The sequence below is a fragment of the Apiospora phragmitis genome (genome assembly GCF_038363925.1).
Source record: "Apiospora phragmitis strain CBS 135458 chromosome Unknown utg000003l:1.0-2676785.0:1.0-2680665.0, whole genome shotgun sequence".
Taxonomy (NCBI): domain Eukaryota; kingdom Fungi; phylum Ascomycota; class Sordariomycetes; order Amphisphaeriales; family Apiosporaceae; genus Apiospora; species Apiospora phragmitis.
The window spans coordinates 1,481,202-1,508,541 of NW_027117401.1; the positions used below are offsets into that span (position 1 = coordinate 1,481,202).

A 27,340-nucleotide genomic window follows, 5' to 3' on the forward strand; every position below is an offset into this window, starting at 1 on the left:
TCACAGCACTCCTCCTCGATCAAACACTCCCATTCTGTCCTTCTATTCCGCGTCTTGCACACACTCCCTCTACAATGCTCGATCATACGTTCAGTCCTTTAAGTATTCTGCTTGATTTGAGTTGGATTCACATGGCCGGAGGAAGGGGAGGGGTGCCGGGAAAATACAGTGTACAGTACATAATAAAGACTGATGCAACCCCGACAGCGGTCACTGCTGCCTGTCTACTTACCCCCAGTCCCCGCCCCCCCTGGCTGCCTGGCACCTCGACAGACAGACAGACGAGCATCTACACACTTGGTGTACATAGAGAAGCGGTGTTACAACCATACGCCCCCAGAGCTCCAAGCTCCTCCCAACTCTCCCCCGTTTCCCCTTTTTGACTTACTCCACTATAGCTCGTCACTAGGTTCATACGGAAGACAAACTTGAATTAAGGAAAGCCAAAATGATCGAAAATACGGTCAAAGACCGGGCCGAGATCCTCGAGGCCCTCAGCAACTACCGAAAGCACGTCGCGGCCCGGAACCGCTACGCCCTGGAACAGTACGTCGCCCCTAGCCGAAGCCGCCCCGCCCACCGACCTCGTCGAGGACATGGACGAATAAGGTATCGCCGAGGAGCGCATGTACTTCGTCGAGCATTTCGCCGGCGGCGGCCGGCCTGGAGCACAAGCGGCCGACGGACTTCCTGACGCACTACGACGAGATCGCGCCCCAGCTCGGCCTGGACGGCACGTGCCGGCCACTCTACAAGACCGACGACGACGAGGCGCGCCGCCAGCAGCGCGAACGCTACGTGGCCGCCATCGAGACCTACCTGCGCGCGCACTGCCGCGCCTCGGTGCGGGACGAGATCGCCTTCCCGGCCGAGCAGCTCGTCGTGGCCGAGCAGGTCGACTGCCTGCACGGGCCCGGGCTCGCGCCGGAGCAGCTGCAGCGGGGGATCCAGTTCTGGACCCTCCTGGACGGCGACCCGCGGCCGGAGCCGACCCTCGAGCCCGACGAGCTCGGCGCGGCCGCCTGCTTGGAGACCGTGGCGGACCTCGCCGTGGCGGGGGCTGGCAGAGCGGGCACGGCTATCCGGGGAACGCGTACATCCTGCTCTGCCACGAGCTCACCGCGGACGGGGACGAGGATGACACAGCCCCGTGGTGCTGGAAGTACATTGTGGAGATCGGCTACGCGTCGCAGCTCTTCCATTCCATCCCGCAGATTTTGGAGGCGTATAAGGATATCTGTGCAGTTGACACCGCTGTGTACCCGGAATACGGCCTGGAAGACGTGTTTGGTGGTGTTCCATAAGAGTCTTGTTGCGTTAGGCGCAGCGACCTTTGAGTTCAAATTTTCTTCTACGGAGTTGGAAGGAAAGTCGGCATTAATAATGTGTCGACGGAAATTGTTGTGGGTGATCTAATATAAGGTGGTTGATAGGTGTCACTGATAGTGCTCCCCAGCGGCTCGTCCTTGACGACATACTTCTGGATGCCTACCCAGCCGCAGACTACTGAGTTCCAAGTAGTGAGTGCTCAGGCAACTCTACACAAACTATACCAATACCTTGAAATGTCTCTCTTCAATCGGCAATAGTGTTGTTCCAAAGACTCTGTATCGTCACCTGGTTAATCCAATCACCGCCAGTGTCGTCCTGAATGACGCGGAAGCCCAGTCTTTTGGTCCTCCCCTTGGCAAGCCAGAACCCATTATCGTCAAATGCCACTACCACTCCTGTCGGGGTGTCCAACCAAGTCCACGCGCTGACCCCAGAGTTGGCTGTCACCGTGAACTGATTCTTCTCCTCATCATAAGCCAACGTCAGGCCGGGATCAACCAGCTTGGTTTGTGACAACGGCTTTGCGTGGAACCAGTTGGTGTGGTGGAACGTTGTGGTCACCCCGGAATTGGGAAGTTTCCCAACCACCGTCACGTTAGCCCTCATGATGAGATTGCTAGCGTCATAATCCAGCGTCGTCGCAAATACCTTGGTACTATTGAGCGCGCCGACCTTTACTTCTTGGCCGCGCAAGCCGCCATCAACATCAACTTCTTCGCCTTCCCAGTTATACCACTGCGCATCGACAGTGCCATGGATCTCGCCCCAGAGGTCGCTCGTGACCCAGAGCTCCAGCTCCCGCGTCGTCGCGTTCCAAAAGGGGCTGATGATGACGTTGGAGTAGAGATCCTTGGCGCGGTAGTGAAGGATCTTCCATCGCCCGGCGCGGTCTATGCCGGCCCACGTCGGCGCCGCCCACTGGTCCTCGAGCTGCCAATACAGACTGCCGAGGGTCCGCTGCGGCAAGCCGGAGCCCCGTCGGTAGAACTGGATCTGGGCACCGTAGTAATCGGCCTGAAACACCTGGGTCGTCCAACACCAGGCCGAGAAGTTGGCGATCGGGTCGGTCTTTATGGGCGTCGGATACCAGCGCTGTGCTGCCACTGTCAGCTCACCCATTCCCTTTGACGTGTTTTGGTAGTTTGTGGTGTTGAGCCCGCCCGGAGGATAGTGTCTGTTGCGGTAAATGATCGTGGTTGAGTTGAAGAAAAGGTCGCTTTCGGGTAAATATTCTTGCCATGTCTGTAGGGAGGGCATTGAATGGTAACCGAATTCGTTCGAAAAGCGACCAACGGAATAAACGGAATTGTTGAAGGCCACCGAAGAGTCGTAATGGTAGTAGTCCGTCTCGCCGTATATGTAACCAGGCTCCAGATTGTCGTATCGCTGCTGCATGTAGGGCGCGTCCGTGAAATTGAGCGAGATGAATCCGTTGCTGGTGCTACTAGGCGCGTAGCTAATGCTCCGTGAGTTCTCGAAGACGGCAGGGAATAGCGTCGAGAGAAATAGCTTCTCATACTCGGCAAGGATTCGCGGAAATTCGCTGGGTGCTGCCTCCTGGGCTATCGGGAGTTCCAGATTCTCGAGCTCGTTACCACCAGCCCAGTAGGCGAGAGATGGGTGGTGGTTCACTCGGCGGACCTGGTAGACGGCTTCTTCGTATACATTGTCGAGGAAGTCCTTGTCTACCGGGTAAAGTGTGTCGCCGAACTCGAACTCGGACCAGAGCAAGATGCCCATCTCATCGGCGGCCTCGTACATGAAGTCGGGAGAGTAGGCGCCAGAAGACCATACTCTTAACATGTTTTGATTCCCAGAAACCACCGCGTCAAACAATGATCGTATTCTCTGAGGAGTAACACGCGGCCAGAAAACATCGGGTGGGATGAAGTTCGAGCCCTTGGCAAAGAATGGATGGCCGTTGATCTCAAAGTGCCAATGGTTTCCTGGTGCCACCCCAATTGATATTTCTTCGTCTGTCACGGGCAACTCGTTCAGTACGATGGTTCGGAATCCTACCCGCCTGGACACTGAGGCTATAGTGCTGTTGTTCGTATCGCTCACTTCTACCGTGAGCCAGTACAGAGTCTGTGGGCCCATTCCAACTGGCCACCAGAGATCGACAGTGTCATCTGATACTGTAGTCAGGCCAGTGACGATACCCGGCACTGAGATGATGTTTTGGAAATCAGCATCAGCCACGGTTCGGTTCATGGCGTCTCTGAGAACAAAGCTTAGACTTGGGTTTTGAATGTGTCCGCCTATGTAGTCGATACTCGCGTTGATAACCCAAGGCCGGCTCTGGTCCGGAATCAAGTTGTTCCTCTGTCCTTCCCGATATATATCAACCAAGACATTGCGCGGATGTACTTGTTGCTGCTCTCGATTGAGCTGGACAACGAAGCCGGGCTGCCAAGGTCCGGCTGGGGCGAAGGCCGGCCCCCAATCCCAGCCAAAGTCGTTCTGCTCTTTGCGCATGAACTCGCGATGCGGGATCTCAAACAGGCCCTTGACACCAGATGGCCAGTCTGTCTGTCCGGGCTCATTGGCGATGTCCTCGGTGATCTGCGGGGCGCTGCCGAAGTTGAGCCTCAGCGTGAGCGGGCCTTTACACTGAGCCAGCACATCCGTGATGTCGAAGTAGTATTGCCGGAATTGGTTGTTTGTATAAGAGACGTGCTGGCCGCAGAGTTCAATGGTGGTGAAGGTGTCAAGGCCTTGGAATAACAAGAAGGTTTGGTCATAGCCAGGGGATCTGTCAATGGTCAGTACCTGCCATACAGACTCCAGTTTACACGTTGCTCCAGTTACTTGCAGGTCTTCTATGTTTGTGGTATAAGTCCAATTCTGTTTCCAGATCCATCTCAAGTTGAAGTCGTTGAGGCCATACTCGGGATTCCCGATAACTTGATTGGCGTAGAGGTCGAGATGGGCATAAGATGGGAAGCTTGCAGGGATGCTGATATCCATAGCAGGATTATTCAATGTCCACTGCGAGGAGATCAGGTCGAGTATGTTAGGGCTGGACATGGGTGAAACGATCCTGTCTCCTAGGACCAGGGGCACTTGAAGCGCCATGGTGAGTAGTATATGTCGTGTAAACATGATCTGGTAATACCGGGACTCGGAAGGGTCATGGGAGGTACAAATCACCGATTGCGAAACCGTCTGGAACACGGACAGACCCGGGCAGGTACGACGTATAAAAGGACTGTCATTCGTGGGGTAGGCGCAGGTAAGCTGCAGATCAAGTGGAGCCATGACGGGATATACTGTTCCGGATAAGTGCCTAATGCATATTATGCAGCCACAAAGCGGGGGAGGAAGCAGCAGTTGATCATCACTTGACGTGATGCGGGGGACGTATTGCGTTAGCAACTGCTGTGTGGTTCCTCAGCATCAACGTGCCGTTAAGGAGGTCAAGAGGGTGGATGTAGTGACAATTCTTCGGGTTCAAAGATATTAAAAACTTTGCTTACTAAATATGAACAGATGTCATCTCTCGTCTCACAAGTAAGTCAAGGTAGAAGGGGCCAAGCCGTAGGGTTCACCTTGGTCATATTGTATATAGCTGACAAGAGCCCCTTGCCCGCTCTTAAAACTATATAAAGTTCCTTAGGTATGTTTACTTATTAAGAGTCACCTTTTTTTTTAATTATTATTTAAGCGTAAGCTTAAGTTCGTGTATTATCTTTTTAATTAATTAAAAGCTTAAAATTAATAAAGTTTTAAATAAATTATAATATTAACGTGGTTATAATAAACATTATATAAAGTTTTAAAAGAAACCTAGTAAAACGTACTAGGGTTTATATTAATAATACGAGAGAGTATCTAAGCGTGCGATAAAAAAAAGCGCTCTATTAGTATAATAAGTAATAGTTAACTTCGAAACGTAATAATAAAGGGGTTAATAAGTAAAGGTATTTATATAATAAATTTATTAAAACTATTAATTTTATTATTAAATTAAAATTAATATTTAAATTAGTTATTAAAATAAAGAATATTTATATAAAATATATAAGGAATCGTTTATTATTATATATCTCGTCTTTTTTTACTAATTCCCTTTAAGATCGTACCGTCGGCTAGTAATCCCTTCTCTTAGCTTATTTAAATCACCGTAATCCGTCCGCTCTTAACGTTCTTAGGTATATTATCTCTTTATCTTATCTTTACGTAACTTAGGTTAGTTATTTATCTAGTTTATATAGTCTTAGCTTATTTAAGTCCGGCTATCTCGTTCTAGCTATCTCGTCTTAGTTATCTAGTTTATTTTAACTATTTAATATTATCGTCGTTATTTTATCTCGTGCCCCTTTTTTAATAACTATTATTACGTCTTTAACGAGTAAGTTTATTATTATTAATAAGTTATAAGCGTTAATTAAATAGGGCTAGCTTATACTAGATCTCGTATATTTTCCGAGGTATTATAAAGCCGTGCCGGAAATAAGTTTAGATCGTATAATTAAGCTAGGTTATAATATTATCTCCCTTCTCTTACTTGCTTTATTTTTAAAGCGGTTAATTATTATAATTATTATACTTGCCTTTTTTTTTCGTCGAGATTTAATAAGTTCCTTCCTTCTTTTACTTTTATTATAATATATGCTTATAATACTAGATCGCGTCGAAAAATCGAAATTTAAAAAAGCTTGCGAGCGGTCTTTTTTTTAAGAATATATTACTTTTAACGGTTATTCCGCCGATATACCTTATTCTTATTATTTTAAAAATAAAAAGAGCTATAAAATCGCGGAGCGTTTTACTCGATACGAGGAGTATATTAGTCGTGGTCGGTTTTATAATAAGCTCTTAGTAGTTTTTTTTAAAGAAAATGTTATTATAGTAGCGGAAATTAAATATAAACGAGGAGGAGGCGAGTAAAAAGCTTTTATCGCTTTACTCGAAGTTAGCGAAATTATAGTTTTAATTTACTAAGGCGGCTAGTCGTTTATCGCGTATTTAAAAAATTCGGCGTAAAGTGAAAAAGCGAGGCGCCGATTTATTTAAACGGGGAATATAAGAGCTAGACGCTAAGAATAAAATCCTTTCTACCTTAAACGGCTATAAAGGGTGCCTAGTAAACAACCTTTAATATATAGGCGTTTCGGCTAGCGTAGACTAGGCGTTCTTTAGCCTAGGTACTTTTAAGGACTTTAGCTCGTTAATCGGAGGCCCTTTTATTTAAACTTTTAAAGCTTCGTAACGGCGTTCTTTAAGTGTTTTTTAAGTTCTTAGGTATTATTTTTTAATAAATAACCCTTTTATTAAACGATGTATTAAAGGCCTCGCCTAGTTTTCTTTTTATCGGTAATTTTTTCGACTTCGTATTCGTATTAATCTGTTTCGACTTCTAGCCGTATATTAACCGGGGTGCTTTCGGTTATTAATTTAAGTGATAAAATATAAAATATCAAGTGTATCCGTATTATTTTAAATAACGATAATTAATAATTAGTCTTTAAAATAATTTCTACGATTTTAAATATTCCGATATTTTTAAAGTTTAGTTTTTTACTTAATCGCTTAGTTTTAATATTTCGCCGTAAGAGGTATAATTTTTTTTAAGGTTAATCCTTTTAATTTAGTGTAGTCGGCGTATTTCTTTATTCGTTATTAAAAAAAGGTAAGGTCTTATTATAAAGTAATTTAAAATTCTTTTAATTTTTTAACTTATATAGTCGTGATTAGTATTAACTAGTTTTTAAGGTTTTTTTTTAATAATTTCCGGGTCGTACTCGTAATTTATTTAAAATAATAATATACGTATAGCTTCGTTATCCGCGTTATTATAAGCGAATTATATTATAAGTAATAATTATACTTAATTATTTTATTCGTAATTAATATAATAACGTAAGTATTACTTTAAAGTTTAATTTATTCGTTCGGTTTATTTATTCGTTTAAAGGTGATAAGCTATAGAAAGTTTATATTTAACGCCGAGTTATACTATAAACGATTTCTAGAACTTAGCGGTAAATAGTTTATCTCGGTCGGAAATAATCGTTTTAAGCAGCTCGTATTAATTAACGATCGTTCGTAAGAACGTATAAGTTAAGTCGTTAATACTATTAAATTCGTTATAAAGTAGGAAATAAGTATATTTCGTGAGCTTATCTATAATTATTAAGATATTATCGTAGCGGGCTTTAATTAAAAGTTTTTTTAATAGGGGTAACTTAATTACGAAGTTAAATACGATTATTTTCCACGCCTTATTTAGCGGTAGGATTAGTTATAGTTCTTTATACGGTCGGTGTTTAACGGCCTTAACTTTATTATAAAGGTCGTATTTATTAATTACCTTAGCCACGGTTAGCTTAAAGTTTTCGTAATTAAATTATTTAGTAATTTATTTCTAGGTTTTAAATACTTCTTAATATTCGTACACGAGGTGGTTATAGAATTCTTTAATAAATTCTTTATAATATAATTTTAAGATATAGATCTTACTTTAGTAATAAATGATCCTATTCTTAATATTAAGGTAATATTTTACTTAGTTAATAAAATTAATATCTCTAGGGTATATCGCTTAAATTCTTTAGTTTATAACGTTTAATTATCGTAATAACACGAGGTTATTATTTTAATTATATATTAAAATAGTTTTTATTTTAAGTAACGTACTTTATAAATGAAGTAAATATATAAATAAACTAAATACTTTCGCTATATTTTATTTAAATTGCCTTTATATTTAATTTCTTTTATAATATAATAGAGTCGGTATTTAAAAAGAGAAGTAAATGCATTTAACTCTTTAAGCGCTTTAAAATAACTTAAAATTAAATCTCTAACGTATAGCTTTAATATATAAAGTTTTTTATATAACCCTTCGTAACTAAAGGCTCGGTCTCTTTATAAGACGCGAAATTTCTACGAAATCTCGGAAATTAATAAATTTAAAAGAAAGGGTAATTATAAGATATATAATGAATTTAAACTCGCGATCGTTTCTTATTTAATTTAACGGTATAAAAGATATAGCGAATCGACTACTTAATTAACGCGACGCGGGACGCGTCGGCGTTAATTAGGCTTCGAACTTCGTACGATAATAACTAGACCTTTAAACGCGTTTTAATCGAAAAATCGATTATTAAAAAATCCTTTATAAAGATCCCGACGCGTATCGCGTATAATTTACTTTTATATAAAATATAATTAATAAATATAGGATTTAAAAAGAGGATACTTATAACCTCGATAAGACCGGCTTTTTTATAAGTTAGATCTCGTTTAAAATAATTATTATAACCTCCGATTAATACGAGAAGCCTAGGGTAATTTAATAAAAGAACCGGGAATAAGTTATAATTATTTAAAGCGTTAAATCGTACGGTTACGCTATCCCTTCGTATATTATATTTATTAGAAAAACGCACCTCTTTTTTTAATATAAAAATAGTTTATTATTAAAAGATTAAATAATCTTAATTATTAAAAACGGTTAAATTTTAAACGAAAATAACGAGGAATAAATTTAATATTTTAATAAATATATAAAGTTTTATACGAAAAGTATTTATTATTTATTAATCTTTAACGGCTATAAGAATTATTACTCGATAACTTTTAAGTTTTATTATAAAAAGAACTCGATTATTATACTTTATATATTTTTTTATTCGTTATATAAGCTTTAAACTTTTACTATCGGCTATTTTTATATATTAAAATAGTTATACGAGAAAGAAATCGAGCGTTTTATACGAGCGTATCTTATTTATATCTTAAAGGAGGACTTCTTACCAGCGTTTTTAAAAACGTTCTAAGCGATTTTCACCGTTTTAAATATTTAAAGAGGTTTTCGAAAAGCAGGATTTATACCGTATAACCCGGAATATATTATTTTATAATTAAATATAAAGCTATATACGCTGACGCCTCCGGCGACCTCTTTCGACTTATTTATACTTTAAGAATTAAAAACCTTAAATAATTTAATTAAAGCTTAATTTTAAACCGAATATATTAAAAATTAAATCGCGCGATATTAAAATAACTTTTCGATATTAATTTTAATTAAGTTTAATTAAATTATAAAAAATATAACGCAAGTTATATACCGGCTCGCTTTATTAAAAGGTAAAATAATCGTATTAAAAAGGCGAATAAAATACTCAGCCGGCGCCGCCGTATAAAAAAACGGCTATTAAATAGAGAATTACTTCGTATATAAATTAAAAAGACTTATAATTTTTGAAAAATATTAATAAATAGTTATAAAATAAATGGCGTTAAAAGAATAATCGTGTAAGGACGTTTAAGACGCGCTTATAACGCTATAGAATCTGCGGAGAGCCCGGGTATAATACTTGTACCTATTAGAATAATATAGAATTATCTAGACATAAGGATTCCGATTAATTTTAAAATATTAAATACGTTATAATAAAATTAATTTATATTTAATTTATTTATAAGGTACGTTAGAACTTTGTTTTAATAATTTAATCGTTAATTTAACACGTCGACGCGACCGTTCTCGCTCCCCTTACGATGAATAATAATAAGGTTAAATTTTAATAAAAACTTAAAATATTATATTTATCGTTTATTTAGTTTTTTAATAATAATAATAAACGTTATAAAGTTTTTATAATTAATATAAACTTTTACGGGCTTAATTATCACGTTAAAATAATATTTTTATTCTTTATAAGCCTTACTAATAATTAAGTTTTTTAAAAAAAAATACAACGGGCTGCGATTTTCCGTTATCGCTTTATTAACTTAACTACCCTCCGACCGTATAGTTCGATACATCGGTTTCGATTTTAAAAAGTTTTATAAGGTCCGTTATATAAAGTATTAGTTCCTTAAAAATACGCTTTTTTAAGGCGCGGAAGGCTTCGTCTTTTTTTTCTATTTATTAAAATAGTTCTTCCTTTTTTATTAAGTTCGTTAAAGGTGTTATTAACTTATTAAACTTAGGAATAAAAATCCGGTAATAATTAACTAGTTTTAAAAAGGATTTAACTTTTATAGCGCTTAAAAGCGTAAGTTATTCTTTAATTATTAAAACTTTCGAAGGTTTTATCCGGATTTTTCCGGGGATATTATATATCTTATAAATATAACTAATCGCTAATAAAATTCGCTCTTCTTTAAATTAATTAATAAGTTAATGTTTTATAGCTTTTAAAGTATTAACTTTATATACTTTTTATATTATCTTTTATTTTCGAAATAAATTAAGATATTATAGAGGTATATTATAACGAACTTATCGAGGTATTCGTATAAAATATAATTAATTATAATTTAAAAACTAGTTAATGCGTTAATTAAATTAAACGGTATAGCTTAGTATTTAAAATAGTTATACTTAATATAAAACGCGGTTTTTTACTTTTTTTTTTTACGAATTAAGTAATATATATTAAAGAGGTTAAATATTAAAAAGATCTTAACGTGTAATAGCTTATTTTATAAGTCGTTAATTAAAGGAAAAAGGTAACGTATCCTATAAGCGAATATCCTATATAAGCGAATGTCTCATTTTTTACACCCTTTTTAATAAAATATAAGTTAATTTTATTATAACGTATTTAATATATTAAAATTAATCGGAATTTTTATTTCTAAATATTTCTATATTATTTTAATAAGTACGTATATTATACCCAGGTTTTTTACAGATTTTATAACGTTATAAACGTGTTTTAAACGTTCTTATATAATTACTTTTTCGACGCGATTCGTTTTATAACTATTTATTAACGTTTTTTTTAAAACTATAAGTTTTTTTTAGTTTATATATAAAATAATTTTTTATTTTATAGCCGTTTTTATTTCGTACGACGGCGCCGGCTAAATATTTTATTTACTTTTTAAAGTATCGCGTTCTTACTTTTTAAAAGAGTAACTCGGTATATAATATATATTATAACTTTTATAATTTAATTAAAACTAATTAAAATAAATATCGGAAAATTATTTTAATACTGTACAATACGGTTTCGAACGTATTCGGTTTAAAATTAAGTTTTAATTAAATTGTTTAAAGTTTTTAATTCTTAAGGAATAAATAGGTTAAAAAACGTCCCCGGAGGTATTAAAATATATAGCTTTATATTTAATTATAAAATAATATATTCCGGATTATACGGGATAAGTCTTATTTTTCGAAAGCTTCCTTATATATTTGAAACGGTAAAAATCGCCTGGAACGCTTTTAAAAACGCTAATAGGAAGTCCTCTTTTAAAATATGGGTAATATGCGCCCGTATAAGATATTTAATTTCTTTCCCGTACACCCTTTTAATATATAAAAACAGCCGATATTAAAAAGTTAAAGTTTATACGACGAATAAGAAGATAAATAAAGTATAATAATCGAGTTCTTTTTATAATAGAGCTCGAAAGCTATCGAGTAGTGGCTTTTGTAGCCGTTTAGGACTAAGAGGCGATAACGACCCTTTATATAAGACCTAGTATATTAATTAAAGTATTGAATTTAATCTTTACTTTTTTTATTCGTAATTTAATTATTTTTAATAATTATGATCACTTAATTCTTTAATAATAAGCTGTTTTCGTATTAAAAAAAAAGGTACGATTTTCCGGTAAAGATAATATACGAAGGGATAGCGTAACCGTATAATTCAACGCTTTAAATAATTATAACCTATTTTCGGTTCTTTTATTATATTACTTTAAGTTTTTTATATAAATTAAAAGTAGTAATAACTATTTAAAACGAGATTTAGCTTATAAAAAAACTAGTCTTATTAAAGTTATAAATATTCTTTTTAAATCTCGTATTTATAAATTATATTTTATATAAAGGTAAATTACGCGCGATACGCGTCGAGAGTTTTATAAAAGACCTTTTAATAATCGATTCTTCGATTAAAACGCGTCCGGAGGTTTAGTTATTATCGTACGAAGCTCGAGACTTAATTAATACCGACGCGTCTCGCGTCGCGTTAACCGAGTAATCGATTCGCTATATCTTTAACGTTACTTATATAAAAAAGAAACGATCGCGAATTTAAGTTATTTTCTTTAAAAGTTAACTATATTAATATAATAAAAGAACGCGGTAAAAATAAAGCGTTACGCGAAAATATATAAAAGTAAGAAATTAAACCGTATAAGAAATTAAACCGTGTAAGAAATTAAACCGTGAGGTATATTAATATTATAATACGTTTAAATTAATTACTACGTTATAAAATAAAAGCTTTAGAAATAACTAGACGGTTATTTTTATTTAATTCTACGCTTTAAGTGCTACCCCGCGGGGGACTAACTCGCCGATCGTAATACTATACCCCCTCTTTAAGGGTATACCCTTATACTTAGGGCGATAAACTCTTAATAATTATATAATTTATTTAAACTCGGTATAAAAAAACCTTAAAGCTTTTATATAAAGAATTAATCCGTATAAGGCTTTATTTATTTACTAGCGATCTTGCTTAAGTAATTAAAGAGAGCTCTTATTCGATAAATATAAAAATTAAACCTATATCTCTTATTTAATAAGTATATTTAGTTATTATATTATAATACGTTTAAATTAATTATTACGCTATAAAATAAAAGCTTCGAAAATAACTAGACGGTTATTTTTATTTAATTCTACGCCTTAAGTATTACCCCGCGAGGGACTAACCCGCTAATCGTAAATGTTAATAGTTAATCAATATTAATATTTATTAAAATTAAAAATTAAAAAAGATATTTTTATAAAAACAAAAGAAGTTATTAATAAAAATATAAAAAGCTTATATTAATTTTATTAAATAAAACTTTATATTATTATAAATATTAAAGTAATAATATAAAAATTAATTAGTTAATATATAATTATAACTTAATATATATTAATATGTTAAAAAAATATAAAGTCGTTGTTTTTATAACTACTCTTTTAATATTAATTAATATAATAATAACTTATTAAAAGTATATAATTTGATTTATACTTATAATAAATAAATATATAGAAATAAACTTTCTCTCTTTTTATATTTAATTAAATAATTAATCTATTAATTTATCTACTATTAGACTTATATTTAATACTATTAAAGATAAGCTTTATTTAAAAAATAATATAATATTAACGTACGTTACTATATAATTAACCCCCTTAAAAATTAATAGTATAAATCGACTATTAACTTTAAATAGTAATCATTTTTTAATTTTAAACTCTAATATAATCTCTTTTAATAATAGATACAATAGATCTTTTAAAATCCGATTCTTTAATTTTAACTTAATCTAGTCCCTCTCTTATACGTTGTATGCTTTTAATCTATATAAATTTCGAATTCGAACTAATCTATACCCTTCGCTTTTTTCGTAGCCTTACGAGCTCTAACTTCTCTTTTAAGGACTATAATTATAATTCCGTATTAATTAATAAATAGTTTTTCTTTTAATATCTTTTTTAAATCTTTTTAAACAGCTAGTGTTATATAATAAAGTCGCTTTAAATTAATATACTTTTTTAGTATTAACTATAATATACTATTAAATAAAAGAGTTTAAATAAGTATAAGGGCTTTATTTTAACTAGTTAAGGCCTGTGTTATCTCTTCCGCTCGCTTTTAATTACTATTATCGAGTAAAAGAGGGCTAGTGAGTGGCTTAGCAACACATATAGGCTAAAGACCACTACCATGCTAACCACCCTTAATATTCTAAGCTGATAAAGCCTTTTTACGAGCTCTAGTATAGTATATAAAGAAGTTTTATTTACTTATAAGGGCTAAATCCGTTAATAAAGGTAAGAAATTAATCTCTTTTTAATAATACGCTTTTATAAGGGTAAAAACCTTAATATTAAAGGGTTAAAAAACGTATAATAAATAAAGGGGTAAAAATAATAAGTAAGTATTATTTTAATAATAAAAGGATATAAAATCGTCGGTTATATAATTGCTATACTTATTTAAAATAAGTAAACGAGTATCCTTTAAATTATTTAAAGTGGTTTTTAATATAAAGACATCTTTAAGCTATTTAACAGCGATTTCGTTATTCGTTTAACTTTTATTACTTATATTAAACTTTTATCTTTTAAATTTATCGAGTTTTTAAGGGAACTATTACTCTTAGATCGATTTACCTTTATAAATTACTAAAGGAGGGATGACTCTATTAAGTACCGATATATATTTTAATATAATCGTTTAATACTTTAAATTAAGCTGTTTTTAATAAATAAAACGTAATTTCGAACTGCTTATTATAAGGCTATTACCTCTTTAACCTTTTAAAATACCGTGCTCGTTTATATTATACTTATTTTTAATTTTAATAACTTAAATTTAAAATAAACCTACTTTAATTAAAACTTAATTACTTTAATTAATACTTAATTAATACGCTAAGAGTCGATACGACGTTACTTCTTTATTCGTAAGGCTAGGTAATATCGAAAGAATAAATCTATCTAGTTTTTATTTAATGGCATAAGGTTATTATAAAGGGTTAAAACGCGTTAAGCTAGTTTCTTAATTTATATATATATTAATATAACGTTAAAAGCTTTTTAAACTAAAATCTAATTTATTAAATACTTTTTTTAAATTAAAGAGAGCTTTTAATAAATATATTTTAATTCTCGACGTAATTATCGGCCGTAAAGTCGATTAATAAAAGTAGACCGTGAAATACTCTAATAAAAGGCAGCCTTATAAGTAGATTTACCGCTTGCTATATTTTTTAAATAATAATAAAGATATCGTTTTAATATATAAACGCACTATTAATAAACTAATATATATTTAAAAGAATAAAATAATTCGGATTAGAATTCGTTAAGAAATCTCTTTTTAAATCGAAATAGCGGTGAATCGTGGTGGAGGTCGACAGGGGGGTCAATTACAGGGGGGGGTCAATTATAAGGTGACGTACGTTAATGTTCTAAATTTACTAACTAATTGGGGCTCACCGTGAGCCTAGCGAGCACTTGGTTCTTTCACATCTTATTGAAGAAGAAAAAAAGAATTATTGATGCGAATATGATCGATCTTAGAATTGTTCGGTTGAATACAGTAAACTCGCAGGATGGCAAGCATTTCTATCGATCTTGTCTATGTATACATCTCGTCTATGCCGTACATCTCGACGACAACACCATTAAGGCACTAAACCTCGCCGCCTCTAGCGGCATCTTTGCTCTTCTTTGTCTAATTATGCATCTTCTGTTCTAACCATTTAACTCCTAGAACTCCAAAGATCCATAGCTCTACCCAGCGCTCCGCCGGAAAACCACGTAGCGACCGTGAAAATCGCCCGCACGGAGCCAGCCGCGAAGCCCTTCGCCCCCCGCAGCAGCTCTACCGTAGCGCCACGCGGATCGTACAGGCCCTCTTTCAGCGTCGAGGCGATCCACTGGATATCCGCGCCCGCCTCCTGGATCGCCCAGGCGATGGGGAACGAGTCCTTCTTGGGCGGCGCCCGGACCCGCGGCCGCGACCCGGGGAACACGGCGGCCCCCTTCCTCCGGCCCTCGAGGTCCTTGAGCGTGAGCTCGTGCGCCTCGTGGCCGCGCTTCTGGACGCTCTGCTTCGTGAGCTTGTTGCGCAGGATGTTCTTCTCCTTGGTGGGCAAACCCCTCCACCACTTCTTGACGGCGAGGAACATATAGTGCTGCACCGCTGACTTCTTCTTGACAAAAGCTGGGTGGTGGAGAATCTTGAGGATCTCCTCGATGGTCGCGTCTGCATCAATACTCTCGTCGTCCCAGCACTTGACGATTCTCTGTGTGGCCCAATTCGTGGTTACCGTGGCCACGAGACCTGCTGGCTGGTTGAGGACGTTGCTGAAGTGATCTTTGGATAGATCAGAATGACTTGGGTCGGATGTATCCGACCCATCCTCGTATACTGCTGCCGACGCAGCCTTTGCCGCTTCTTCGTCGACGCGATCCTTTGCCGCCTTGACGGCGTTACGGAGCTCCTTGACCGCCGACTCGAGCATCACCGCAAGAAATTTGTAGACCAGCTGGTCTGTATATTCTCCGAGTTGATTGGTGGATTGTTCTGGGCCTTGAGGTTCCGATTCTTGCGCGCTCTCTTGCAGCCACTTCTTCATACGGTCATGGAGGAAGAGAACTGGCTCGATGGATTGCCAGAGAAGATTCGGGTTCGTGATGCCGCTGGCGTTTTCTTTCATCTCCTTCACAGGCGTAGTAGGCGGACCGTCATCAGTCGCACTTTTAAATATCTCTCCGATCGTGTCTAGTTGTTTCATAAGGGGGTTGGCGTCGGATGTGAATTTGCTTAGAGCCCCGAGTGCAGTTTTGACGAGATCGAAAAGTTGCTCAAAAGCCATGCCTCCGTACCCAAGCTTTGTTTCAAGCTCGCCAAGGGATCCCTTGGACTGTAGAATGGCCATGTCATCAGCCTCACCGAGGAAACTGTGGAAGATGTCGAGCATGCCGAATGTTCCCGTCACTAGCGGTGGGACTCGTCTGCCTCGCCATCCCGGCGCAGTGAGCCTGCAGTTGTCGCCAACAAAGGCGAAGACATTCCGCTCCCCAAGCTCGTGTAAGCAGAGCTCTACGTAGTTGCTGTGGGCGGAAAAGTCCTCTAGAGTGTGCAGAGCGGCCCCAAGGTGGATAAGGGACTCTTTTCGGGCGCCTGCGTCTTTCCGGCCTTTCCGGCCAAACTCAATGCACTCCTTGAGTTGCTTGCGGATATAGTCAGCTGAGGTATTCCACCCTGACCGGAGTTGGCGATGTAGTTCTTCATCCCTGTCTTAGGGTCGAACTCAAGCTCTCTGGGATCCACGGGACCACGCAGCCGCGCATCGATCTCCTGGGCATTTTCGTCATAGCCATGGGGGTTGTCTATGTGTTCGACATGTGTGTAGCAACCCAAGCGTTCTCTGGTGACGTCGAATTCATCCGTGGCGAAGCCAAACTCCATGAAGCCCATGACCGACACGATGGCGCGGAGGATGGGCTCCGGGATATTCTGCAGGCATGTTGTGTCGATGACCTGAGAAAAGTCGCGCAGCCAATTGCCAAAGTAGATCTGTTTCCGTTGCAGCTGTGTGAAGCGGTGCTGCGTTACGAAGCTGAAGGGGAGGTACTGGAGGACCTCGGTGATGTCGCCATGACGCCAGACATAGCCATTGAACTCAGAGGCCAGGGGCAGAGAACCGGCGCCGAAAGCTGTAGCGCCCCCAGCGAAGAGGACACAGACAAGGAACACGAGTAACAAGTGGTGAGCTGAGAACATCTCGAAGATTTTGTAGTATTAGCAGTGTAAGCCCTAAAAATTGGCTTTCATGTGATCTAAAGCAGTCGGTTTTGGGATAACTGGCGACAAGGCGATCAGTGCCATTGACGGAATGGCGGACGATGGTCGGTAGTAATGCCAGTGCCTCAATTAAACGTTTGGAAGAACAGTGTCCGGAGCAGCGAAGCTGCAGGTTGTCGCTAATCAAGAATGAAACAAGCTGAAGCTGACAGTTCGATCTACCATTCAAGATACCTGCCAGCACTTCATTATACACGGATTTCGGTGGTGGTTGGTTTGAAAGACTCGGCAAGGGAAGTGGGTAAGTTTATTTCAGATGTGATGAGAAGATATGGTGGGTGGATCACAAGATGTCTAAAGATGGAATTTCATTGCTGCACGTGTGAATTTGCGGGTGGCGGGCGCCAAGGAAACCAGCCGCATGTCCTTAGTCAATCTCTAAGGAGAAAAAAAAAAGAAATGAGCTGAGACAGAACCTTTCCAATCAGGGAGCTCGTGCCGCGGACGAAATCGCAGAAACGTGAACCTGGTACTTGCTGCTCAAGGATGGCTGGCCTCAGAGAAAACTGTGCTGAAGCTGAGTACGGAGTATCCGAATTCGAAATGGGGTTCATTGATGCAGTTTTCAGACAATGAGATCTATCCCCGCATCAGATTCTAGCCCTGAACCTTGACACCCCTTGCCGCGGCATTGGCGTGTGTATGTGTAAAATCACTCTACAAATACCTACTACGAGACGTCTTCTTAGGGTTGCAGGTAGGTGTTGTATGAGTTCATTGAGTTCTAGGTAATTTGTAGGGAGCAACAGGCTGAGGCCAACCATGTCCTGAACATGCCATGGCATACGATAACAATCTTTCCTCCATCCTTCCATCCTCCCATCCTTCCATGCGATCCGAGTCTGGTGGGGCACGCTAATAGTTCAATCCTGGGAAATGTCCGTGCTCCGATCGCGACCTACGTCATCGGTCGTTTTTGTGCCATCCAAGGTAGTGTCTAGGCCAACACCTCGCGATATTCCTATGGTGTTGTCGACCTTTTCTTGTCCCAGGATTCACTTTAAACTCGTTTTTTCATTTCCTTTTACCGACATGTTTCCATCTTCTAACACGCCCATCTAGGAGGTGCTAGTTGGCGTGGAGTCTGTTTCTGTTTCGCCAAGGATGCTGTGAAGCCCCACCAGCGGGGGATGACGATTGGTATCGTTGCTGTCGGCAGGGTCAAAGCTTCTGTTGTTCTCGGACGTCCTGGCTCTCCTAAGCAGTTTCAGCGAGCCGTAGACAGATGGCGCATTGCAAACGAAAATAGCCACGACTATCTGCACCGAAGCCCAGATGCTGCGCACATTCTGGTCCGGCTCTTGGAAGGTTTGCACGGCCCGGGTGATACTGATTCCTATGCATATCAACCCCAACCCGACCAAGACATAGATCCGCAACCTAGTGGACCACTTGTGCTTGGGGAGTCGCGTGAGTGGAAAAGCGATGATGAAGACCACAATGTCGAGAAAGATGTTGCAACTAGTCTGCATCAGTAGTTGGGCGTACGCCCTCCTGCAGGGATCAGGTTCAGGGTGCCTCTTCCAATATAATCTGAACGGGCGGCACTCGAGAAAGGTGACTAAGACGACGGCGATGAAGGACACGACCACCACACACGAGATGGCGCGTAGTGCCCAGGTCATGACGGTGACGCCGTGCACGAGACGTGCATAGAAGGAGAGGATCAGGCAGATCTGGAGCCAGAGGATCAGGCTGAAGAGGACCCTGGCAACCAGAACGAGGATCTGACCAGCTCTGTAGGTGGCATGGTCCGTCTCTTGGCCAGACCCGCCGCCCGGGGCTCCGCTAACTGCCCCGAACTGCAGGTAATAATAGGTGGCGACGAGACGTCCGACCACGGCCGCAATTGAGGCGGATGCGAGGTAAAAGTTGAGGTTGAATTTGCGTTTTCGCCAGTTTTCGAGGACGAGTCGAGTGAAAAGCATGACGAGGCTCAGGGCTGAGGACACATAGTCAAGTGTCTGCGCAATCGGGGGAGCATACGGCATGGCAGCGTGGCAGCGCGTGTCCGTTCTGCATCTTTAGGTAATTGCGTAGGTTAGGGATTCGGAGATAAAGGAAAAAGCAAGCAAAGGCGGCTAGAAGAACCGTTGCAGGCGTTGGACGACATGGTGTGTAGGGTTGTTGAAGATGAAGCCGAGTAGGTCCTGCCAGCCTGCACTGGTTTTTTTTTTTTTTTTTTTGTTCTTTTCCCTTCCGTGCTTACCCTGTTTCCTTTGTTACGGACCAATCACGAAATGACAGAAATGAGCTCGCAACGGCAGTTGTTCCTGTCAGGCTGTGTCAGCGATGGTTGACTCTTTGGCCTTTAAACTTTTCGCGGCGCACCGTTCGGGTTCCCAATTTCGGGGAAAACTATATTGCAATTAGGTAAGATCGACTCTCGGGTGCTACCTCCCAGGGATGCGGATACGGCGTACTGCTAGAAGGTAGGTACTACGTAAGGTTATTTCAGGGGCCAGTACAGTTCATACTACAGCCTGACAGGGCGACAGAAAGTTTGAGAAGCGGCTCAACTGGATATGCTTATATTAAGAACGTCCGAAGACATATGCGAATTGCCAGGCAAGGCGTCCATTAATTCGATCACGTTGTATGACGATGGGCAACGTGATTACTAGGCATTTTGGCGGATTGCTTCGGCAGATTTTCCGACCCCAATCCGGTACGGACATTAAAAAGATGCCGGGATAAGCAAAACAACCAGCCTTACTCCAATAGTTGTTAATAATGGTAATAACGGCCATAAAATCGAATTATTACACATCTACCGTTTCTAAGAGTGTTATGCGAGCGTTGGCGGCATAGCTTGAGGTTTTGCTGGTAATATCCGGTTAGTCCAGCGTCTTGTCAAAGTTACTTGTGCCCGATCCCGAGGGGAGGGGAACGTACTCCACATGGCGGGGTGCATGCGTGGAAACTTCAAAATGTAAGGTTACTTTGGAAATCGCCGATGCTGGTGGCATTTACTTACATACCATCCCTCTAGCTTGCTAGTAGTAGCTATTTCTTGCTCGACTGTTACGTCAGCTGACTGAATACATGCATCCTCTCAAGCCTGCCCGCCCGCCATGACCGCCAGCAGCCGCTCCAGTACGTCGTCCTCGCCCGGGTAGTCCCCCTTGATCGTGTCGAAGGCCGGCAGCAGCACGGCGTCGTCGATCTCCTTGTACCGGCCGCACGCGACGTGCAGCAGGTTGCCGTGCCGGGACGCGTCCGCCATGAGCAGCGCCGCCGCGCGCGCCACGGCCGACGCCGGCTGGATCTCGACGCCGATCTGCTCCATCATGCCCCGCAGGTTCGGCAGCACGCTGCTGTCCGTCCACGTCGGCGCCAGCGTGTTGACCCGGACCGGCAGCTGCGCCGCCTTCGTCAGGGTCGTGAGGCTGCGGCCGAAGCCGATGACGCCGTGTTTGGCCGTGGCTAATCAATCATCTTATGTTAGAATATGGGCGGGGGTAACTTGCTGGGTTTGGTGTGGATACGTACAGTAATCCACGGCTCGGAGCCTTTGCAAGCCTGTCGTGGAACCGCAGAGCACGATGCTGCCGCCGTCGGCTTGCTGTCGGATGTGATACAGTGCCAACGTGCACGTGTTCATGAGCCCCTTCAGACTGACATCTATGACATCGTAGTTCGGCTCCTTGAGGTCTCCGTTATCGTCCACTTCCATGGACAGGAAGTCGGCACGCGGGCCCAAGCCGGCGTTGGCAAAAACAGAGTCGATGCGGCCATAGAGCCCCTTGGTCTTCTTGAACATGGCGACGAGATCGGTCCAGATGGTGACGTTGGTCTTGACAAAAGCGTACTCCCCCGCCGCAGACGACTCGGGCTGCTTGGCGGGCTCTTGCAGATCCGCATTGATTACGCGAGCTCCGAGGGAGAGCAGCAGTTCAACGGTGGCCTGGCCGATGCCCGATGAGCCCCCTTAAAATCCAACAATATTAGAACATTCCTTTCGTTCCCTCATCCAGCCACCACCAACTTCAGGTCGCCGGAGAAACTCGTACCTGTGACTATGACCGCCTTGCCTTTCAACCCCCTCAACTCGTCGTCATTGATAAGGAATTCGGCCATGACGAAAAGTATATGTTGCGCGCGCCCGCTCGTGTGGTTTAAATGTGATTGATAAATTGTCGTAAGGATGTCAAAGAAAACAAGATAATCCCAGTTGTCCAAAAGAAAAGCGATGGACACTTAAATGAGAATCTTCCGGGTAAATATCCACGTTGTTGAACCCCTTGCTGGCATCGAGCACGAACGTCTGAGGGGTAAGGGTTTTACCTGCATGGAAGTGACTACGTGTAACCTTACCGCCACCTGTGACACGCGACTGATGGATCCTGCTCCATTTCAAAGTACTTACGTTTTACTCATGCTGGCAAGCAAATGGGATCTCTTTATCTTGACCTTTACAGAAATAATACATGTACAATATCACAGAAAGCAGCCGGGTCGCTGGTGGGGTAGGACCTCTGGTCTGGGTTGTTCAAACGCTTCCGGTAGGTACTGACTGGTCACCTAATCTTCTAGAAGGCGAGTGCATGTGTGATGCTTCGATTCTGTACTTGAAGCTAAGTATGCAAGTGAGAGGTCGAGGCGTGGTTCTGTGTTAGTGCATCCCCACAGCTGGGAGTCCTAGCCTCATGCAGCTGGTCCAGAAAATATCAACTTGCGGGCTGCTTAATGTTTCCTATGATAACGATAGGAAACTCCAGGCATAGACGCACATATTCGTTCGATCAGAATCATACGATACACGTATCGGCGCTAGCCAGGCAGCTAATTACTCCTTGCGGATCGCACCCGCGCTGCCTACAGCCCATAGCGCGGTAACTAGAGAGTTTAGTCACCGCGCCACTGCTACAAGTCTGTGTACGGAATAGCATACTTACTAGATACAGACATGGAATTACATGAAAGGAAAGCCAAAGGAGCTGGCTGCAGTAACGTGGCAAACAGTGGGTGCTTTGTTTCGGACAACAGCTTACAGCGCCTCCAGTTTATTACAGTTCTCATATAGATAAGAATACTAGGTAGTTGTCATGTACACAGAAGGCTTGTTGGGCTTTACATAGCTGATCGGGTGTATTTGGCATACGAAAGAAAGATCACTTCATGGTCTTTGTCTAAAGGGCTAGAGAGAAGTAGGTTGCAGGGTCGATATAGTGAAGGAGAGAAACCTGCCTTTCCATATCTCATCAAGTTAAAACGTCAGGGAATTTTTACTCCTACATCCTGGAGCCTGCATCGGCTGGCGGTAGCGCTAGCGGGTTGTGGCGCTTTGGAATCTGGGCCGGGACGCGCCGGTGCTGGGTATAGTATGGGTTCTGGTTAGATATACGCAGACGCCAGGACCATCGTCTTGCCTGCTTCAGGTCTGGCCAGGTTCTTGTTCGCGTCAGGACGGGTGGAAATGTTTCTCTGCTCGAACTAGACCCAGCACCCTTCCTGGGCTTGCCCACGACTATTAAGCAACACAACAGGTGTGGATTCCTGCAGTCTACTCGAAGCCTGTCATGACAATCAAGTATTGGGTGTTATCTGGCTTAATACTTCCCGAAGGCGTGCCAATCTGACGGGTTTGCCTCTTAGCCATGGTGCCATTAATTTGCAGATCAGTTGTTTTGTGCGGGGAGAAGAATGTACCTGACCGTTAGAAGTCAACCGGCTGTTGGTATGTTGAATTCAAACAGCAATGACCTGAGACATTGATTTAAGTGGGATGATTTTCCAAGCTGATTGCCAGTCTAGAGTCCAAGCCAGGAGTCCCCTAGGGAAGCATCCTAGCCTAGTCTCTCTCGACCCAGTTGTATCCGTTCCGACAACCCGCATAGGAGGGAGGGTCATGGGGTCTTCTAACGGTTGGTTACCTCTCCGTTTATAATAACTATGTGTGAGTAACTGGCCCCCATTCGTATTATTTCTGGTTCCACTTCTAACAATCCAAAAAGGCATCTTGCCTACACGCACCCTCTCGACACAGCTCGTCGAGAACCCGCTGTCAATGGTGAACGTGGCGGGCGAGGGAGCTCCCCTACTCTATATCACTATCGTGTTTTTGGTTCTATCATGGCTCACGTTTGTGATCAGAGTGGGAGTTCGGAGATGGATTCGAGGCTTCGGAACTGACGATTGGCTTTTGGGCGGCGGCTTGGTAGGGTTCCTCCTCACGATCCCCTTCTCCAGCAGCAGACAGTATAGCTGACAAGGTTAAACTCACGACGCAGATCCTTTACACTATCACAGCTGCCTTGGTAATTTTCTGTTGTTTCTATGGCGCGGGGCAGTACTCAGATGCGCTCACGGTTGGTGATATGCAGGCCGGAACCAAGGTAGGTTTTATTCCCCCTTACACCCAACGTTCGGGTTCTTGCGGCTCAGGGTTGACCATATCCGCACATATAACAGCTCTTCTTCATCGCCGAGTTCTTCTATGCCGCTTGCACCGTGCTCATCAAGTGCAGCATCAGCGTGACCCTGCTACGCATAGCCGACGCGCGCTGACGCTTCGTCTGGACCCTCTGGGCCGTCATGGCCTTGACGGCCATCGCGGCTGTTGTCTTCATCCTTGCCATCGCCAACATCTGCCACCCCATCACCATGCTTTGGGGCGCAACGACCCAGGGGTCCTGCAACCCGAGTCTCAACAGCACCGTCAGCTTTTTCTTCTCGGCCGTCTCTATTGTGACGGATCTCGTGCTGGCCATCCTCCCGGGGATTATGCTGTGGAACATCCGCATGAAGAAGACCGTCAAGTTCTCGGTTATGATCATCCTCGGATTGGCTGCTTTGTGAGTCTCTACCTTCATCATGCTTGTGCGGTCAAGTCTGCATCATAAGCTACTGACTAATAATTTCTCTACTTCAGTGCAAGTTGTGCAACTGTCGTCAGGCTTCGATACTTGACCCTGTATAATGACCAAACCGAATTCATGTACAGCACCGGTGCAATTGGTCTGTGGTCGATCCTGGAAGAAGTAATCGGCATAATCGCCGGCTCGCTGCCGGCGCTCCGCCCCTTACTGAGTCTCCGTGCTCTTCGCGGCAATGGTCAAAGCACCGGTGGCACTTCGGCAAGCGACGCAAACCACCTACCGGGAGGGCTAGAGCTCAGCAGCAGCAGCAGCAGCAGCAGCAGCAGAGACCCCTCTTCCGTACATCCACACGCGACAAGGATCGAACGCCATACGACTTAGCGTCTTCGACTTCTCACCCGCTTCGGAGTCGGGGAGCCTGCGGGGCTGGGGAAACCGCCGGGGTTCGGCCAAGGGCGGCTACGGCAACGAAGACGACGATGGGGACAGCCAGAGGCAGATCATGAAAGAGGTCCACGTCACTGTCGAGGCCGAAGACTCGGACCAGGCCGTCTCGGATGACTGGATCAGACAGCAGGTCCTGGGCGGGGAGACATCAAGATGAAGCAGCTGAGCACATGCCAACTGAAAACGGATCATTTCTTTGCATTTAACGGATACCCAAAATTTTGTACATTATTAAACAGTCACGGAAATGTGCTTTTGTATGGACTGACATACTCATACATGATAATGCATGGATATATACGATATTACACACCATATGGAATAAACCAGATGTCTACCTAACTCCAAAATGCTTCATTTCTCACGTGATACCCCTATCATACACACTCGATTCGGGAAATTCAGTCTTGGTTGGATATTGCATAAACGGCAATAGTTCCCTTAGGTCGTCCCAGAACGACCCGTCACGGTTATCTCGTGGGCTTAACGCCGAGTGCGTGGTTATCAGGAATAATAATATGTTCTGCAACTCTAACCCCTGAATTGCTTTTGTAGTAATAGCTAGTCTAGTAGTCGATGATATCGTTCCCAGTCAGATTCGGCTTGACTTCTTTACCCTCCAGCCAGTCCTTGCACTTCTTTTAAAGAATATTACTTTGAGGCCCATGAGCGTTAAGGTCGAGCATTGGTGGGTGGCCGACCTTGTCCTCACACCAGCACAGATAGCGATATCCGCTGTTTTCCCCATGTCAGCCAGTCTCCTTGGGTTTTAGTGTATGAGGGAACCACTCCGCTTGCATTACTACAAGCTGCGTTCAGAAGGAGGAAAGTAATTACCTCGGGTACTTTTCCACCTCGGATTCGGGGATGTCAAAACCACCCACCGTGGGGTTGACGACAATCATCTTGTCTTTGTCGAAGAGAAGGGTGAAGAGTGCGACGCCCCAGACGCCCTCCCGACGCTCGAGCAAGGCGAAGAACCGGCAGTCTGCTTCGTTGTCCATCTCTTTGCCGTCGATGGTCACGCGGCAGGTGATGGTGACTTTCAGTTTGGATACTGCACGATCTCCCTGGACATCGACTGTTTGTCTACGTGACTTCGCCTTAGCCTCGATAGGTATTTCCAGGAAGCAGAAAGAAAAAGTTTCGGTGGGTAGTCTCTGGACAAAGGGCCGGTTTCTTCCTCACTTACCCGGTGACTCGATGCAGGATATGAAACATACCCTTCTTCTGTTCGGCGAAGGCAGCTTTCGAAGCGGCGATGAACTGTTCAATGGTGCCCTGCTCCCACGATGTGGTGATGTAGGCGCCGGGATGGAACATGGATTTGTAGTTTTTCTATTCTGCGGCGTCTCGGTAGACAGGCCATCCCTCACAAAACTCGCGGATCTCCATTCGGTCCAACAAGTACTGCCTATCCGGGTCTGAAGCAATGTTGCGTGCGGCCTTATCGGGTCGCAAGGCCAAAGGCGCTTGCTCGACGTGGTATAAATCTGCAGAGGGCGCGAGCATGATGAATCGCGTCTGGAAAGGGGTTTTGCTGGCTGAAGGAAAACTTATCTGAGTAAACGTGTGGTTATTCGACCAGAGTATATTCGTCTTCAAACCTGCGGCTCTGGCTGCTTTTTATGCATTTTCAACTCTCTTTTCCTCTATGGTGATCTCGTTCCGTACTACTTACAATGCCTTCTCACACGTAGCACTCGCTCAATAACACTACCACATGTCCTCACGAGATATTGTTCTCTCTTAGCCTCGGTCCGGTGCCAAGTCATAAGATTATTTGGCCTTGATGGTTGGCGCTCGTATGAGTATGACGGGGTGGTCAGTGGAGGAGGATCACTGAGCCACTGTGGTGGGCCTGTCCCTGGTTGAGGATAGGCTGGACTGTTCTGGAGCGTCGGATCCATACTGGGGAAGAAAGGCTGGAGTGGCCCGAAGCATCCGAACCCGTACTGGAGAAACAAGCTTCGATCTTCTTCGGCTATGGTTCCGTTAGATACGCCGTCTATCGTGATATATATAACCCGGTCGACCAACAGGATGCTAACCTGCTAACAAGATCGCACGCTTCAGCCCACTTCTATATGCGAGGTCGGGGATGGCGTTGTCCTAACCCTATATGCTATCAACCAACTTGTAATTTCTCTCCAACCTACGTACCGCGGCTGTAACGGTTGACCGGCTGTCGCGATGACCTCTAGGTTAGCAAAGACACACCTTGTAACCCCAGGCCGCACCCCCGGGCCAAGCTGCCCACCGGCGCAAGTGGAGATGACAACGAAATGGATCACGGGGATCAGGTGGATTATGAGTGGACCCCTTCGCTCCAACGAGAAGTATCGTCGATTTGGTCTGATTTAGGTGTGCAGATGATGTTGAGCGTACTTGATTCTTTGCCAATAATATCGTACGATGTGCCGCCGCAGA

At 42.3% G+C, this 27,340-nt stretch overlaps 8 protein-coding genes across 8 annotated transcripts; 2 read left to right on the forward strand and 6 right to left on the reverse strand.

Annotated features, from left to right (window-relative positions):
* Window positions 1-433: 433 nt before the first annotated feature.
* PG994_002837 (uncharacterized protein) lies at window positions 434-1,168 on the reverse strand (the record flags this gene model as incomplete). The annotated part of the gene is made up of 3 exons (XM_066854246.1): window positions 434-531; window positions 585-1,078; window positions 1,128-1,168. 3 exons carry the CDS (start codon window positions 1,166-1,168, stop codon window positions 434-436), a joined length of 633 nt encoding a protein of 210 aa, XP_066720101.1.
* Window positions 1,169-1,575: 407 nt separating this feature from the next.
* Window positions 1,576-4,410, reverse strand: PG994_002838 (uncharacterized protein; the record flags this gene model as incomplete). The annotated part of the gene is made up of 1 exon (XM_066854247.1): window positions 1,576-4,410. One exon carries the CDS (start codon window positions 4,408-4,410, stop codon window positions 1,576-1,578), a length of 2,835 nt encoding a protein of 944 aa, XP_066720102.1.
* An 11,121-nt stretch (window positions 4,411-15,531) lies between these two features.
* PG994_002839 (uncharacterized protein) lies at window positions 15,532-18,196 on the reverse strand (the record flags this gene model as incomplete). Its single annotated transcript, XM_066854248.1, has 3 exons — window positions 15,532-16,973; window positions 17,045-17,494; window positions 18,109-18,196. 3 exons carry the CDS (start codon window positions 18,194-18,196, stop codon window positions 15,532-15,534), a joined length of 1,980 nt encoding a protein of 659 aa, XP_066720103.1.
* Window positions 18,197-18,700: 504 nt separating this feature from the next.
* Window positions 18,701-19,633, reverse strand: PG994_002840 (uncharacterized protein; the record flags this gene model as incomplete). The annotated part of the gene is made up of 1 exon (XM_066854249.1): window positions 18,701-19,633. One exon carries the CDS (start codon window positions 19,631-19,633, stop codon window positions 18,701-18,703), a length of 933 nt encoding a protein of 310 aa, XP_066720104.1.
* A 1,064-nt stretch (window positions 19,634-20,697) lies between these two features.
* Window positions 20,698-21,722, reverse strand: PG994_002841 (uncharacterized protein; the record flags this gene model as incomplete). Its single annotated transcript, XM_066854250.1, has 3 exons — window positions 20,698-21,068; window positions 21,135-21,572; window positions 21,656-21,722. The coding sequence occupies 3 exons, from the start codon at window positions 21,720-21,722 to the stop codon at window positions 20,698-20,700; spliced, it is 876 nt and encodes a 291-aa protein (XP_066720105.1).
* A 1,815-nt stretch (window positions 21,723-23,537) lies between these two features.
* PG994_002842 (uncharacterized protein) lies at window positions 23,538-24,152 on the forward strand (the record flags this gene model as incomplete). Its single annotated transcript, XM_066854251.1, has 4 exons — window positions 23,538-23,541; window positions 23,600-23,802; window positions 23,876-23,980; window positions 24,057-24,152. The coding sequence occupies 4 exons, from the start codon at window positions 23,538-23,540 to the stop codon at window positions 24,150-24,152; spliced, it is 408 nt and encodes a 135-aa protein (XP_066720106.1).
* A 27-nt stretch (window positions 24,153-24,179) lies between these two features.
* On the forward strand, window positions 24,180-25,067 carry PG994_002843 (uncharacterized protein; the record flags this gene model as incomplete). The annotated part of the gene is made up of 3 exons (XM_066854252.1): window positions 24,180-24,439; window positions 24,517-24,802; window positions 24,873-25,067. The coding sequence occupies 3 exons, from the start codon at window positions 24,180-24,182 to the stop codon at window positions 25,065-25,067; spliced, it is 741 nt and encodes a 246-aa protein (XP_066720107.1).
* A 676-nt stretch (window positions 25,068-25,743) lies between these two features.
* On the reverse strand, window positions 25,744-26,422 carry PG994_002844 (pea pathogenicity protein 2; the record flags this gene model as incomplete). The annotated part of the gene is made up of 3 exons (XM_066854253.1): window positions 25,744-26,019; window positions 26,103-26,176; window positions 26,287-26,422. The coding sequence occupies 3 exons, from the start codon at window positions 26,420-26,422 to the stop codon at window positions 25,744-25,746; spliced, it is 486 nt and encodes a 161-aa protein (XP_066720108.1).
* Between the last annotated feature and the right edge of the window lie 918 nt (window positions 26,423-27,340).